This window comes from Lichenostomus cassidix, chromosome 3 (genome assembly GCF_008360975.1).
Source record: "Lichenostomus cassidix isolate B80296 chromosome 3, HeHo_3.0, whole genome shotgun sequence".
In the NCBI taxonomy this organism is placed as follows: domain Eukaryota; kingdom Metazoa; phylum Chordata; class Aves; order Passeriformes; family Meliphagidae; genus Lichenostomus; species Lichenostomus cassidix.
In genome coordinates this window covers 35,274,498-35,288,674 of record NC_139483.1, presented here as the reverse complement: position 1 = coordinate 35,288,674, position 14,177 = coordinate 35,274,498, and the positions used below count along the sequence as shown (strand labels likewise).

General features: G+C 38.2%; 1 protein-coding gene across 7 annotated transcripts in view; it reads right to left on the bottom strand.

Moving 5' to 3' along the window:
- Window positions 1-14,177, bottom strand: part of LTBP1 (latent transforming growth factor beta binding protein 1) — a 180,164-nt gene that overhangs the window by 75,416 nt on the left and 90,571 nt on the right. For all 7 annotated transcript variants that reach the window (XM_085055266.1, XM_085055269.1, XM_085055268.1 and 4 more), the window contains exons 8-9: window positions 11,512-11,614; window positions 5,580-5,651 (exon numbers count right to left, since the gene is read on the bottom strand). In XM_085055266.1, coding sequence (XP_084911392.1) covers window positions 5,580-5,651; window positions 11,512-11,614 — 175 coding nt within the window. The remainder of the gene's footprint in view (window positions 1-5,579; window positions 5,652-11,511; window positions 11,615-14,177) is intronic.

The window sequence follows — 14,177 nt, the reverse complement described above, 5'->3', positions numbered from 1 at the left end:
AACAAAATGGGACTGGGATTGGGATTTGATTTTATTACTATTTTATGTTGAAGTAACTAAAAGGCACTTAAAATTTTCATAAAGAAGACTGAAGAATGATAAGTGATTTTATATTAATTTAAAAATAATTCCTCTTTTGAAACAATAGATTTCACTTGTATCATTGAGTTTGCTACATAACAAATTCGGTAGGTGATTTTTGATTACATGAATTAATATGACTCAAAAAACAAAGAACAATTCAGAGTTTTTGAGTCACATTACATGCACTAGAAGAAAACAACATATAATTTCACAATTTTAAAGACAACACATAAGGTATAAAAACTAAATATGCAACTGCTTTCAGCTAGGACAGTCACGATATTCAGAAGGTTCTTATAAAATTTTGACGATTAATAGGAACTTGTAGAACCAGGGACTTGTAGTCAGACTATCACAGCCCTGGTAACTTCACCAAAACATTCAGAATAAACTTGTGGCTAGAAAAGTAGTGCTGCCCATCTCACCCCCTCTATCCCAAGTGTCTGGTGCTGGAGGATGCAGGCAATCTCAATAGCTGATTACAGGCCTAAGCACTTCCAAACAAAAAGATAACTTTCTGAAGGGGGACTTCTAAAGTGAGCTCTGAAATCCAATCTCTATGCTTATCAAAAACTGACTTTGTTTAAAGTACTGAGTAATAAAACCAAATGGAAAAGATTGTTCCCTTCTGATGCAAAGAGAGCAACATGGCTTTCAATAAGACCCACACAATCTTTAAACACTTTGCAGCATTTAAGCAAAGAAAGCCTTCTAGATCAATTATATATTAACTAGAATTTGCCAAAGTATTTAGGCAACTTCTTAATTAAAAATGACCTAGTGGTCAGTCATTAAATGTTATTTAGTAATATCTCCCTTGATAGATGCTTACATTAAGCAAGTGCTTTAATATGCACAACAAATTATGTTGCAAATTTAGACTGGAATATATAATTTATGTTAATTGTGAAAATTTGACACATTCTGGTAGTTACATGCTAGGCGACAGCATGTAACTGACAGTGCCGACTGAATGATTTCCAAATTGACTCAATATGCAGGCGTCAGTTTTTATTCTTTTTATGAATATCAATTACAATCAATTACCTATTAACACTACAGAAAATATTGTTCCAACTGTTTCTGCTATAGCTATATTAACCACTATTAATATCCTCTAAGAAAAATACAATATCCAGATTTTACTGCCTCCATTATAGTAAATTGTTTCAATAATAACTTGAGTAGTGAGAATGAGGGGTAAAAGAAAAAAAAAAGTTTTCGTTGTTAATTAAACTGTTGCTATGCTTTTTAAAATTACAGAAAAAACAGTTGCATATTCTAAGAAATGACCCACTGATTTCAGCAAGCTAACAGAATAGCAGCAGAAGAAATCTGTCCAACTCGTTTTGTGCTTTTGCATGGAATTTACTGGAAAGCAAGTTTGCAGAGCCACACTTCTCAAACACATAATCAGTGTCCAAACAGCAACCCAGCCCAGTTTCTGGAGATATATTTATTTTTCACTATGATCATCAGAAAAGAACTTCTTTGAAAGATGGTTGTTGACTTAGTAGCTAAGTAACATTAAATAGCATTTCGTATTAACAAAGCCCTTTTATTGCTTAAAAGTAGTGAAATAAATATACGACGTGCAGGGAAAACAAATTTATTACTGTATTTTAGGGACAAATGTAGGAGGGTAGAATATACCTTCAAAATTTATCTTAAATCATGATGAAGCCAAGGGAAAAGTGCTTCAAGTCCCCAGAGCATGATTATAGAATTTGATCTATCAATGTACAAGTGTTAGCTTCTGCAAGCTCATAAATATTTAATTTTAAGAATACAGGGACTTTCAAAGAACTTCCATGCACTTTTTACTTCAGTGCAAAACAAGTGTTCAGGTATTTTTCCAGTTTTTCAAGATAAGATTTCTAAAGTGCTCTGTTGGCAATATGCTTGTTTCCTGAAAAACTAATCCAACCTCTTCAGCTGCTTTTTCCATTCTATTTCAGTTTTCCAAGAAAACCATTAGCAGACTAAGGAAACAGTAAGTACAATTCTAAACAGGGAACCAGAAATTAGCATTGCATGTGGATTCTGACAAAGAAGTTGCAACACTGATAAGCTGTATTTTGGCTCTAGTGACAGCCTCAGGGCATCCATGTGTGTACATGTAATAAATCAACCCATTGAAAAGATAATTACTGGGGGGGGGAAGAGCTTTCTTGATAGTAATTACACTAAACTGTTTGAATTAACATACCCACAGATGGTTCTTTGTGGTCCCACTTACACATTAGAGAGAAGAATGCTTCATTACATTAGTTCACTCACTTGAAAAGAAAATAATAATGATCTGGTTATTAATCACACTAACACTCCTTAGTTTATGAAGCCTATGTAGACTTTTGACTGTAAAACCAAAGCAGAACAAAAGGTTAATTAGGCTCTTAGGCCTGAGTTTTCAAAGGCAGTGAAAGCTGGACAACATCTAGGTGAAAAAAAAAAAAAATCTTTTAGCTGCAGGCAGAGATTCAGAAATATATCCCCATTACTATTTGGTCTGGCAACCCTGGCCCTTTCTAAGCATGGACACAGCATGCATACGCTTTTAGCAACGAATAATCTAATTAAAATGTACACTTGCATATGGACATGCTGTTCCACTCCCTTCCAATTTAATTGTAAGGATTATTAAAAGAATATGAATACTCCCACGCCAGCAGCCTAAACAGTTCTCTCTTGACATCTACTGCTGTCCGTGTTAGTGATATGGATAGCTCTTTCTTCATTAGTCCTGTCCTCTTCTCTTATAGAAAAGCATGTCTGCTTCAGATAAACAAACAGGATACTTTTGGCTGACCCACTGAGAAGCACATGCTAATAACCATTTCAGGGCTGAAATGCACCCTGCCGGTAGCTTTCACATATGAAGCTAGCTTTCCTGAAGAACGTTCAAACAGAGGTCAAAATCCTGACCCTCTGAAAGAAAATGGTAATCTTGTTACTTATTTCAATAGGACTAAATTCCATCGTGGCTTTGTTTCATGGGTATTCCTTTTCCCATATTTATCTCCTTATTGGAGCATGGTAGTGAGCAAACTACAGAGAAGCCATTCAAGCCTCAGTAAAGCAATAAGGGGAACCTCCAACATCCACTACTTCATCTCTCTCCAGAAAGTTAAGAGATTGTCCCCATCCCCAATTCATCAACAGTCTACTTCCTGGTAAGATAATTCTATCATTTTATGATTAAACTACATTACAAATTTCCATGTATCAACTACAAGCTATATTTAGAGTCTACAGCTCACTCTCTTCTGGGATAGTGACAGCAGTATAAAACAAATTATTTAAAGCCTCATATTTCTTACAGTTTTGGTTATGAAATACAAAAACGTGTCAGCGGGAGAATTATCAAAATCCAATGCAAAACCCAATGATTAGCCTACCAGCTACAGGTCTATTTCTTTACACTACCATGGTAGCACTTAGCTCCCTCTTATGTTCCTACCCAGAGACATATGTTCTCTCTCTCAATCAGCCTGTCACTGCTCAGTGAAACAACTTCCTGGCCTACTTCTGGCAACCTTCTCAAGCACCGGACCATTTTTAACTGTCTATAACTCCTGATTAAGGATCTTAGTTTCCATGAAATAAGGTTTGCCAACACCTAGGTTCAACCTCTTGAAATAAACTGAACTTCCTATTCACTTTAAATGCCTGCTGGGTTACTGCTGTCTGAAATCATTGTGTATTCTGTGGGGTATGCACACAACTACTGAAGATATCAAAAGCTCCTGTCTCTCCTGAATCATGCTCAGAGGGATGCATGATGGCACTAATACATCATGGAATCTTCTGGACACTTTCTGGGCTCAAGGTTAGAAAATCTCTCTTTTGCAGACTCTTAAAAACCTCATGGCTGATGTGTGGAACAAGATTATCTCTTCCAAAATAGCTGGAACTGTCTTGCCGAAATACATACACCACCTGTGTGTTTAATTTGAGGCATAAAAAGGTGGCCCATTTACATCTAGCACTCACCTCCTTCACCTATTCACTTTGCAGTCCTCTTTAGTAAATTGCCATTAACATCTCTCCATCCCTTTTATTTATTAAGAGGACTCTACAGTCTTTCACTGCAGAGCAGGGAAGAAGCTCTTGAGATGCAATTGGCAGCTCTTCTCCATTTACTTTTTTACCCTTTTGACCCATCCAGCCCTCCAAATGTCTCTGCCCTGTAAGCTGGTAAACCACTGGTAAACCACTGACCTGAACAGCAGATGGCCTCAGGTGGCTTTACCTGCAGATAGCAGCTCACGTCTCCCTCAGCAGTGAAACAGCATGATGTTTGTGTTTAGTGCTCTACAAATTTTATTATTTTGGTTGGTAGATAATTTCTTTATGCAAATGGCTATTGCATATTCCTTCATTAACATGCAAAGTGAAAAATTCCAGTTAAATAAGATTAAATTTATGTCCAAAATGCCTAGAAACATCCTTTAAGATCAATTATTCCTTCATTTTATCCAGTCCTCCACCACTACTACTATTTCTTGGGACCTCTTTTACCCTTGCAGTATCAACAGTGATTAAGAAACCTGGCCACAGCAGTATCAGCTTCACTTGAACTTGTTTTTCCCTTCCTTCCCAAATCTCTCTCCAGAACACTACTGCAAGATTGCTTACATCTTCTCAGAGCTCCTTTTTCTTGTTTACTTGTGCTGTGCCAAACAAGTCAGACAAGCAATTAAGCATTTCCCCACATCCTCATCTAGCACCTCTGTGCAGTGCTCCAAGATATGCAGAAAGAATGAACATTTGTCTGCGGTCATCTCTTCAGCTTTGTCAGAGATGCTATAGACCAGGAGAATCCAAATGTCCCAAGCCTTGCTTTGAAGCTGCATGGTCATGCAGACCACACAACCCTCTGTTTTGATAACTTGTCTATTTACTGCCAGGTGATAATAATCTCAGAGTAACACAACTAGGCCATGTCTAACTCCGTATATCCTCATCCACACACTGCACACTCTGGAAGTAGGTGGGTCACTCCTTCACATGGCAGCCAAGTACTCATGCTTTTCCTCTCAGCTTGCCAGGGACATTATCTGGCTTTTCTCAGTACTGCTGTGCCTAACCTCTTGAGTCAAAAAGAATTACTGATTATTCCACGCTTCCATGTTTCAAAAATTGTTCTGTATTGCTAGTTTCATCTAACTCAACTGAGTATGTCTGTAGATTCACTGTTCAGCAAAAAACCTGACAGAACAATGTATTCCTACTGAAAAACAAAGTAAAAGAATCCTTAGGAAGTCATCTTTATACATAATCCAAAAATGAGAATATACATAAAAGTTTCAGAAGTTATTTTCCCGGGAGGAAAATAAAGTTGCCATTATTTGGAAAGAGTCAAAAGTAGCCTCAACATTTTTCCCCAAATATACATCAGTGGACTGGATTCATTCATTTAAATCATTAGTATCAAAGAAGCTGTCACAGAAAAGCAATACTCAAAATAAACACAATTGTGGGCACTATCATACCTTGACAAAATGTAGCATTGATCCTCTTGTAGCCTTGTGGGCATTCCATCATAGGACCATATCCATGGTAAGCTGAAGAAAAAAATTAAATCAGTTAAATATTGCTAATTTATATGCTTACAGAGTTTGATGGCCAAATTATTATATAATTACATTTAAAAAAATGATGAATGGTTAAGCAAAATAAGCAAAGAAACTAAAGATTGCAGAGGTAACTTTAATTCCATCTCTTTTAACGCATGTCTTAAGTCTTCAGTTATCCAGTGAAGCTTGTGTTAATAAACAAAACAAAACAAATCTTTGAAATCAGGACATCTTTCACCCTATTTGTTCTGAAACATTCAAATAATTACTTTTGCAAAGCAGCTAGAGATATCATGTCTGGAAAAGATAAAGTTGAAGATTCATGATGGAAACATTTGTGGTTTACCTAAAAGAGCTGTTGAATTTTAGAATATTGAACTTCACTTCACTTACTGGCTGATCAGTATAAACAGTCACGGATATACAACACTGCAAAATAAAGACTCAATTCAATTTTGCCAAACTAGAAAGTGTTCAGTTAACCAGCTTTCTATTTCTATTTATTATTTCTTTCCTCCACTTAAGGTTGCTTTTGAGACTACAGAAAATTGTTTATTGATTCTTAAATATCATAAATGAGAGCAGTAACTTCTTTGTATGGTTATGCACTAAAAGCTGGCTTCTTGGCAAAGCCTGGTACTTTGTTAAGCATATAGGACTAAACTTCTGGCACTATGATCACATAAGTGCTTTTAATAAGAGTCAAGAGAGTTTTTTGTTACTTGAATGTTAGAACAGAGATACCTTACATTTTGTCAGATCTTTTATTTCCTTTTAATAGTGTCCCATATGTTCAACAGACAAAAAAAAAAGCCCAAACCCCACCAGATTCATTAGCTTCCATCTTTACCGTATATAAACTGTCAAATAATACAGAACAACTACATAACATAATTCTGTTGATAGGCTTCACTTCACGTAATACCTGAATCACACATTTATCCCTGCAGCTTACTTTAAAACTGGCCCCTGGTTGACTGTTTAAGGGGGGGTGGGGGGGAGGAAAAGAAAAGACAATAATTTTTATAAATTCTAAAGCTTTGTCTATTATTTGGAAAAATTTAAGTGATAATCTTGAGTAGCAGGCTTTAGAGTGAGATAGCTTTATTTCAAATTCCAGTGAATTATTTAAAATAATTGCTTAAATAAAATATTAAGATTCTCTTTAGATACTACATAAAGTGCAAAATTGTTAAACACATAGTAAAAAGATAGCAGCAATGTTATTACAGTCCTGAACACATACTTTTCTATCTTTACATTGACCACAATCATTTTAACACAAATTACAACTTGAAAAATTTGTCTCTCTACTAAAGTGGCAGTTATGTATTTATTTTCCAAGGCAAATTTTTCAATCTTTTCACAACATTAATATTAAAACCATCAGAAATTTAAGATTTTCAAATGTGCAATACATAAGTCCACTTCTGGTCCCCAAAAGCATCAGTGAAACTCCTAGTACTCATTTGGCAGATTCAAACTCATAACTGCACTCATTATGCCCTAACTGATCTGTGTTTGCCATTACAGACCTGATTCAATTCACACTAGAACCAGGAGAGTCTCTGTAACTTTCTGTGGGCAGGAATGGTACCCTGCAGTGCAGCCTGCTAAATGAAAACAACTTCCAGTTGTAAATGGAGACAAGCCCGTAATCTACACGAGGTCTTTTCCAGTGCTGCAACACATTTTCCCTCCCAGAGTGACTCAGCTACTCTAGAAACTGCAGTGGTGGGCTGAGGTCAGAGATTTTAACCTCTCCCTCCTTCCTCATCCTCCTACTCTCACAATGAACCGGAAACAGCAGCTTACTAGCAGCTGTTTTCTTCCTTTTACAAAGAGCAAAAATATAAGCAGGTCACAGTTGAGAAGAAGCTTGTTCAGGGATGGCTAGGGATCCATGTGGGAGCTGGATGGAGCCCTACATTATTTACCCTTTACTCACTTAAACAATCTGTTCGTAATTATTAAGTTAGCAAGAAGCCTGACCAATCATAACACTCCCTATGTAACAAAAAAGGCACTTCTTAAAAGTCGTCTTCTGTTAGAAGCCCTCAAAAATGGAAATGTGTTCCAAAGCTTCTTTTGGTTTTCAGTAATACTGAATAACTCATAAACTTACAGACATGGGCACCATCTCAGGCCAAGGCACTTAAATTTGCAACAGGACAGAAGGCCTGACTGAGCAGTGGCTGTTACCCATAATACTCAAGTCTTTACAAGATGACTGAGCCCTATTTAAGACCATGGGAACAAGACATAGCAAACCTACTCATGTCCTTAAGTAGTTGATTGAAGAGAGAAGTGCCTGCTAGTGACATTGAAGTATATGCTTAAATATTTTGCTGAAGTGGGTTACGCAGAAGATCACAACCTGGTTACATATTACTATGAAAAGAGGTGCCCTTTAATCAAAGTTTATGAGGCATAAAACCATAAAAGCAAAGGAAGTCTGCTTCCAAAACGTCTACAATAAAAAGTGTAATACCAATTTAGTGAAATACCAGAACAGATCAAAATTATTTGGGTAGAATATGGGACTAGCTTCACTTGTCGAGACATAAGCATATATATCACTTAAAAGACAACTTAGTAATTATTTACTCTAGTCCCAAGTTTTTGCATTCAATATCACATAAGTTTATATATATAAACATATATGCAGAGTCTTTTTACCACTGTTGCATTCTCATTGTTGTAAAAATAGAAATACTTGGTGAATATAAATTCTTCAGCATCCACTCCAGACTTTCATTAAGTCTTCTAATAAATTTACATTTACCTTTGGAAATTGTTTACTCTAAAGAACCATAACACTTTGATACTGACATGAAGCTTAGTTTGACACCTATGCCCAAAAGACATTTTATCCCAGATCCAGAACAGTTTTTGGGGGTTCCGGTTTTGTGCCTAAGTTCAAACTGAACACCTATAAAATTTTAAGATGCCGTAAGATCACTTAAATGCTTGCAACACTCCAAATGCATCACCTTCAAGTCTTAAAAATCTAAAAATTTATCATTTGCATCCATGCAGAATTGCCATAAGACATGGTATGATTAAATAGCATCATGCTTAGAATCATTCCTAAATCAAATGTAGCCTAGAGAAAACACATATACTGCTATTAAAGCTTCTTGACAGATTCAGTGAATATTCTTCAAGCATACACATACTAAATCATACTCTTTTTATAATGACACTCTATTTTAATCTGGATAAAACAGATAGTGTCCCCTTCTCCTTTTCCACCCTTTAAAAAACACTAATGTACAGTCAGAGCTGCCACCTAGAAAGATGAGAAATGTCGCCTATTACGTCTAGGAGACACAAATCCTTACTTTCCAGGAATGCTTTAATCAGAATGAGAGGATTATTCCAAGTGTCACCATTCTCTATTTCTCCTTGAAATCATACAGTTACATTCAAAAAAACAATTCCAAATTGAGCCAGAAAGCAGGAGTGAGCATGACTCATACTGTAAGTAATTAAGGACTCTGGGAAAGAGACTGGGTTCCTAGAACTCTTCCAAGAATTGTTTCTACATTTTATGGGTTAGGGCATCTCCTCATAGGTATAAAATGCAGATTAGAAATTATTCTGGCAGATAAAGGAACTCAGAAGTATCCCATCTTGAGCAAGTGTGCTAGTCATTAAGCTTTTACAACAAAAGGATATTGCTCATCTCATTATCATTTAAAGAAATTATTCAGTGCTTTGAAAAAAGGGTGGTGGACTTCCCTTCAGGAGAGGTTTTTAGGTTGAGCTCAAGCACTTCTCTGTATTTGCTTAGGAAGCATCTGTGGATCAGAACCTCAGACACGGTTTGTCACAGTTTCCCTGATTGCTTGCTTTTAACACTGTGCTGAGCACCGTGCTATTAATCAGCTGCCTGGTCTACATATTCACTATGGATTCCAGGCTGAGACAACCACTATCTTACCTGAAAGATGAAGAACTAACACATGTGTGTTTCCCTTCAAACCACACCCCAAAAATTTGTATTAGTAGTTCCACCCAATTTTTGGTTGAAGAACATTTCAGGCTTTGGTGATTTTTGTCATAGTACACCTACATCAAATAAGCAACATTTCACATGTCAACATGCCACTGATGAACTAGAATTTCAGTTGTAGCTCAATTGCACTGTCCAAATGCTTCTTGAACTCTCTCAGGCTTGGTGCTCTGACCACTTCCCTGAGGAGCCTGTTCTGGGGGAAAAACCTTTTCTTAATATCCAAACCTTGGCACAGCTTCAGGTCATTCCCTTGGGTTCTGTCTCTGGTCACCACAGAGAAGAGATCAGTGCCTGCCCCTCCTCTTCCTCTCAAGAGGAAGTTTTAACTACAATGAGGTCTCCCCTCAGTCTCCTCATCTCCAGGCTGAACCGTCCAAGTGACCTCAGCTGCTCTCTTACCTCTTGGCACCCAAAACTACCCCCAGCACTCGAGGTGAGGCTGCCCCAGAGCAGAGCAGAGCAGGACAATCCCCTCCCTTGCCCAGCTGGCTGAGCTGTGCCTGATGACACCAGGACAAGGTTGGCCCTCCTGGCTGCCAGGGCATTGCTGACTCATGTTCAGCTTTCCGACTGGCACTGCTCTCCAGCCTCTCACTCCCCAGTCTGTGTGTACATCCAGGACTGCCCAGGGCCAGGTGCAGAATCTGGCACTTATCTTTGTTAAATTTCATACGGTTGGCATGCATGCTCCTTTTAGAAACTGTGTTTACATGCTGCAGGAATAAAATAGATACCTGAGTCTTATTAACTATGACCTTCAAACACTCAAGGAGGCTCTCTTTCTAAAGCACATCAGAAGATAAACATACTCTAATGCACAAAACGTTTCAGAAACTGGTAAATCAGACTGAGTCAGCATAAATTTATATCAGAGTCTCCCATGGAAGGAGGACTCAGAAAAATAGCAGATTTTCTGCTGGAATTGTATTTACATCCACATTAAGACCAGCAGAGAAACACACACTTCCAAAAAAATCAAACACTGAACATGTTTCCAGCATTGCTATCTGAATAACAGGGTCCTAGAAGAACTAGGTAAGAACGACAGCAATTTAATGACCTAATTTTGGCCCAGTAAACACAGGTCCACTCCATCTGCAAAACAGAGATTACATTATCTTTTCCCATCTTTCATTTAATGCCGAAAACATGACATGACACAGAAGTATTACTATTCCCGTGCAACAATAATGTAATTCACAAAAAGTTTAAGAGATTATCTTCACTGATCATGCAAATAATTCGAAATTCCTTTCTCATTATAATATGATGTCAAGTCATAATAAAATGGTGAAGAAAGTCTTTGTCATTGTCTAATTGTTGGGGAAGATATTTCAAAAGCAGAGGAAAAAAAAGCAACTGACAATTTAGAGCCTGGAAGACCTTGGCTCCAAACTTGAAATTTCATCTGCAGTCCCGAGAGGTCACTGCATTCTCTCCAAGCAGAAACTGGCGCCTCTATAATTTAAGATTTCTGCGCAAACTTAAAAAAAAAATAAGTCCAGCTGGAAAAGGCAAGATGATTCAATGTGATTACTCTTCCTGCACTGAGTAAATGCAACAGTCCATCACTGACTCAAAGGAGGAAGAAGCAGGGGAAAAAACCCAATGACGTCAACTTTGCTGGCTGCACCAAGTGCCCACATGTTGTAACTTTGCTGGCATGCTGGGGAATTCCAGTTTCTACAACCTGTTGCTAATCAAATCATAGCACATTTTTTCTACTAGGTTCCTTTGGTTTGGTTTTATCTTTTTCCTCTCTGAAAAAAGGGAAAATACTGCTTGAGGGGGGGAAAGCCATGAGAATAACAATAAAATAGCACTTACAGGGCTTCTTGGGACATTTCTGGCATTTGTTAAAACCCCAGGAGGTACCCACGGTCCCACAGCAGTCTTCTTGCTTGGAAAGGCCAGGAAGTGCTTTGCCACACTGAAATAGTCAGGTAAAGAATACTCTGGTTAGTGATACTGTAAAACACTCACTTCCAGTACAATGTTCTTTTTCAGTCATTTTGCATCAACCTCTTGCTGAGAGACTGAAGATTCAATGAAGCTCTTAACTGAACTTAAATGGTGCCCACACATTGCAAAGGCTCTCAAGACAGGCATGAGTAAATTAAGTGACATTATTATCTTCCCCCATGTCAATTTGAAAAAGAGAAAAAAACAGAAGAAAACAGTGTGTCATAGGAATGAGTGAGTATATTTCTAACATAGTAACTCACCATTGGCAGCTATCTTTTTTGTCATAAAAACATGCTTGTCCACTTGTTTAAAAGCTATATAAATTATCTCAAACACCTTATAATTTCTGAGGTCAATTTTCATTTCCCGTCAATCAATAACATACTTATTATGTTTTATAATAATATTATTTGGAAGCTTACAACATCCTAGTTATGTTCTTGACTTTTGTAATTTTCTTCCATTTTCCATGGTATAGAAATCTTGCGTGTATTTGAGATGCAGACATTTCAAAAAGGTCTCCAAATATCTAAACCTGCCAGTGAGGCATAAAATGGAACACACAAAGCACAGGAGAAGTTCACAACAGCTGTGCTTACTAATACTTTCAAAGCAAAAGCTGATATAAATAAGCACTGCAGCAAACAATTCAAATGTGCTGAAGTGTGAATTCTCAGTATGGTGCGAATAGACTTTCCCTAATCTAGCTCTGCTTTCTGACAGTATATAAACCTCTGACCCAAATGTTCATTGCCACATAGCTTTCAGCTCAAAGTAGGTGGCTCATCCTATGCCACAGGCTGTGGTGTTGTGGTTGCTTTCACTTAGCTGGTAACCCAGCCACTCTGCAGTGCAGATGCATGCTGAATGCACAGGCAGACAGCTTCTTCCAACTTTCCCAAAATTTTTCCAATATTCTCTTAATCATACTGTCACACATGAGCCAATGATACTTCTAAAGCAGAATTAACTTGTATAGCTCTGCAGAATGACCACTAATATGATAGCAAGCTACCCCAATAAGGTTCTGACTCATCAGAGGGTCCCCTCAGCAAGGCATCATCCCAGCCATTTTCTCTGTCCCTTTTTCACAGATACTCCCCAGACACTTCCTGAAGTATCTCAACAAATTAAAAGCAGCACCAGCTCGCAATTTAAACAACAGACTGCAATGTGCAACCTGCAGCAGCTCAGCACTTGCAACACAGGACACTTAGACCTGTGTCAAAGGATGTGTGAGAAGTCTGAGGTGTTCTCCATCTTGGTGACAGCCAGCCACACGCATCCAAATTTTTAGCACCAGGGCAACTTGGCATAGCTATGGTGAGCCTCTGCATGCCACCCATATACAGGTTAGCACCACTTGTGCTTTGAGCCTCCTTTTAGAGTGACACGTGAAGAGCAAAAAGAACAGAGTGGCCAAACAGGTTCAAACAGACTACTCAGTTATTGTGCAACTTTAGGAGTCTATTTTCACATTACTGTCTGGAGTGAGTCTGGTGACAAATTTTCCTATGTTGCAAGGGATGAGAAATAGTCCTTGCCTAGATGGTGTTTGGCTGTGTTAAAACAGTGAAGTATCTCAGCAAGTCCCACTTTTTGGATGCAGGCCCAGGCTTACACCAGGTGAATGCATCCCTTTCAGCTGTCTTGCACTCCTCTGGCTTAGGCAGTGGTATGATTAGCACAAGGCTGACCATTCCTGATCACTGAGAGTCTGCTGAGTTCTGCTTCAATAAGCAACTCCCAGCCAGATGCTTCAAAAATACCATCAAGATGCATAAATGGGGAAATGCACAACTTCCTCTGCCACAGCAGCTTGGTTGTTTTCAAAATTGAAATTATCTTTCAACTGCTCCTAGCTAGATGATATACAGGTTGTGCTGCAGAAAGCTAAAAAAAAAATCTTTCAACTGAAGAGTACTCACAATGCCTCATCCAAGTAGCTACCCTAAAACCTTAGAGAGTTCATGTTACATCTTTACGCAATGCTGGTTTTCTCAACCTGCATCCAGGCAGGCATGCTCCAGGAAGGACCATTTTATTTTATAACCACAGCTACCAAGTTTGCTTTGTAGTTACAGATGCTCAACCCCTTTCCTAGAGCTTCTTCAAAGACAGAGAAGCCACTTACTAAGGTCCTACACTGTGGCTGTTACCAAGAGTCATCTAAAGCATTTTCACTCAGCTCTTTTCCCCCTACTGTACGTCAATTTTACATCTCTCCCCTCTCTGAAAAGAAATGGGAGGAATCAAGGCTGGTGTTGCACCTCCCCTTATGATCTCAGAAACGGAGCATTTGAGCAGTGAGGCCCATTACCTAACACCCAGTGCTTCTCTTCAAGGTCAAAACCTCAAGGACACATCCCAGGAGCTTGCTCATGTCAAGGCAGGATTCCACTAATGTGATAGCCAACATGCCATCATGAACTGGCCCCCTTTTATTTCCCCTTCTTCCCCAAAATAGAAAAGGTGTCATTTAATAGTAATAAGCTTAAAAAGAAGGAAAAAAAAGAAAGGAGGAGAGG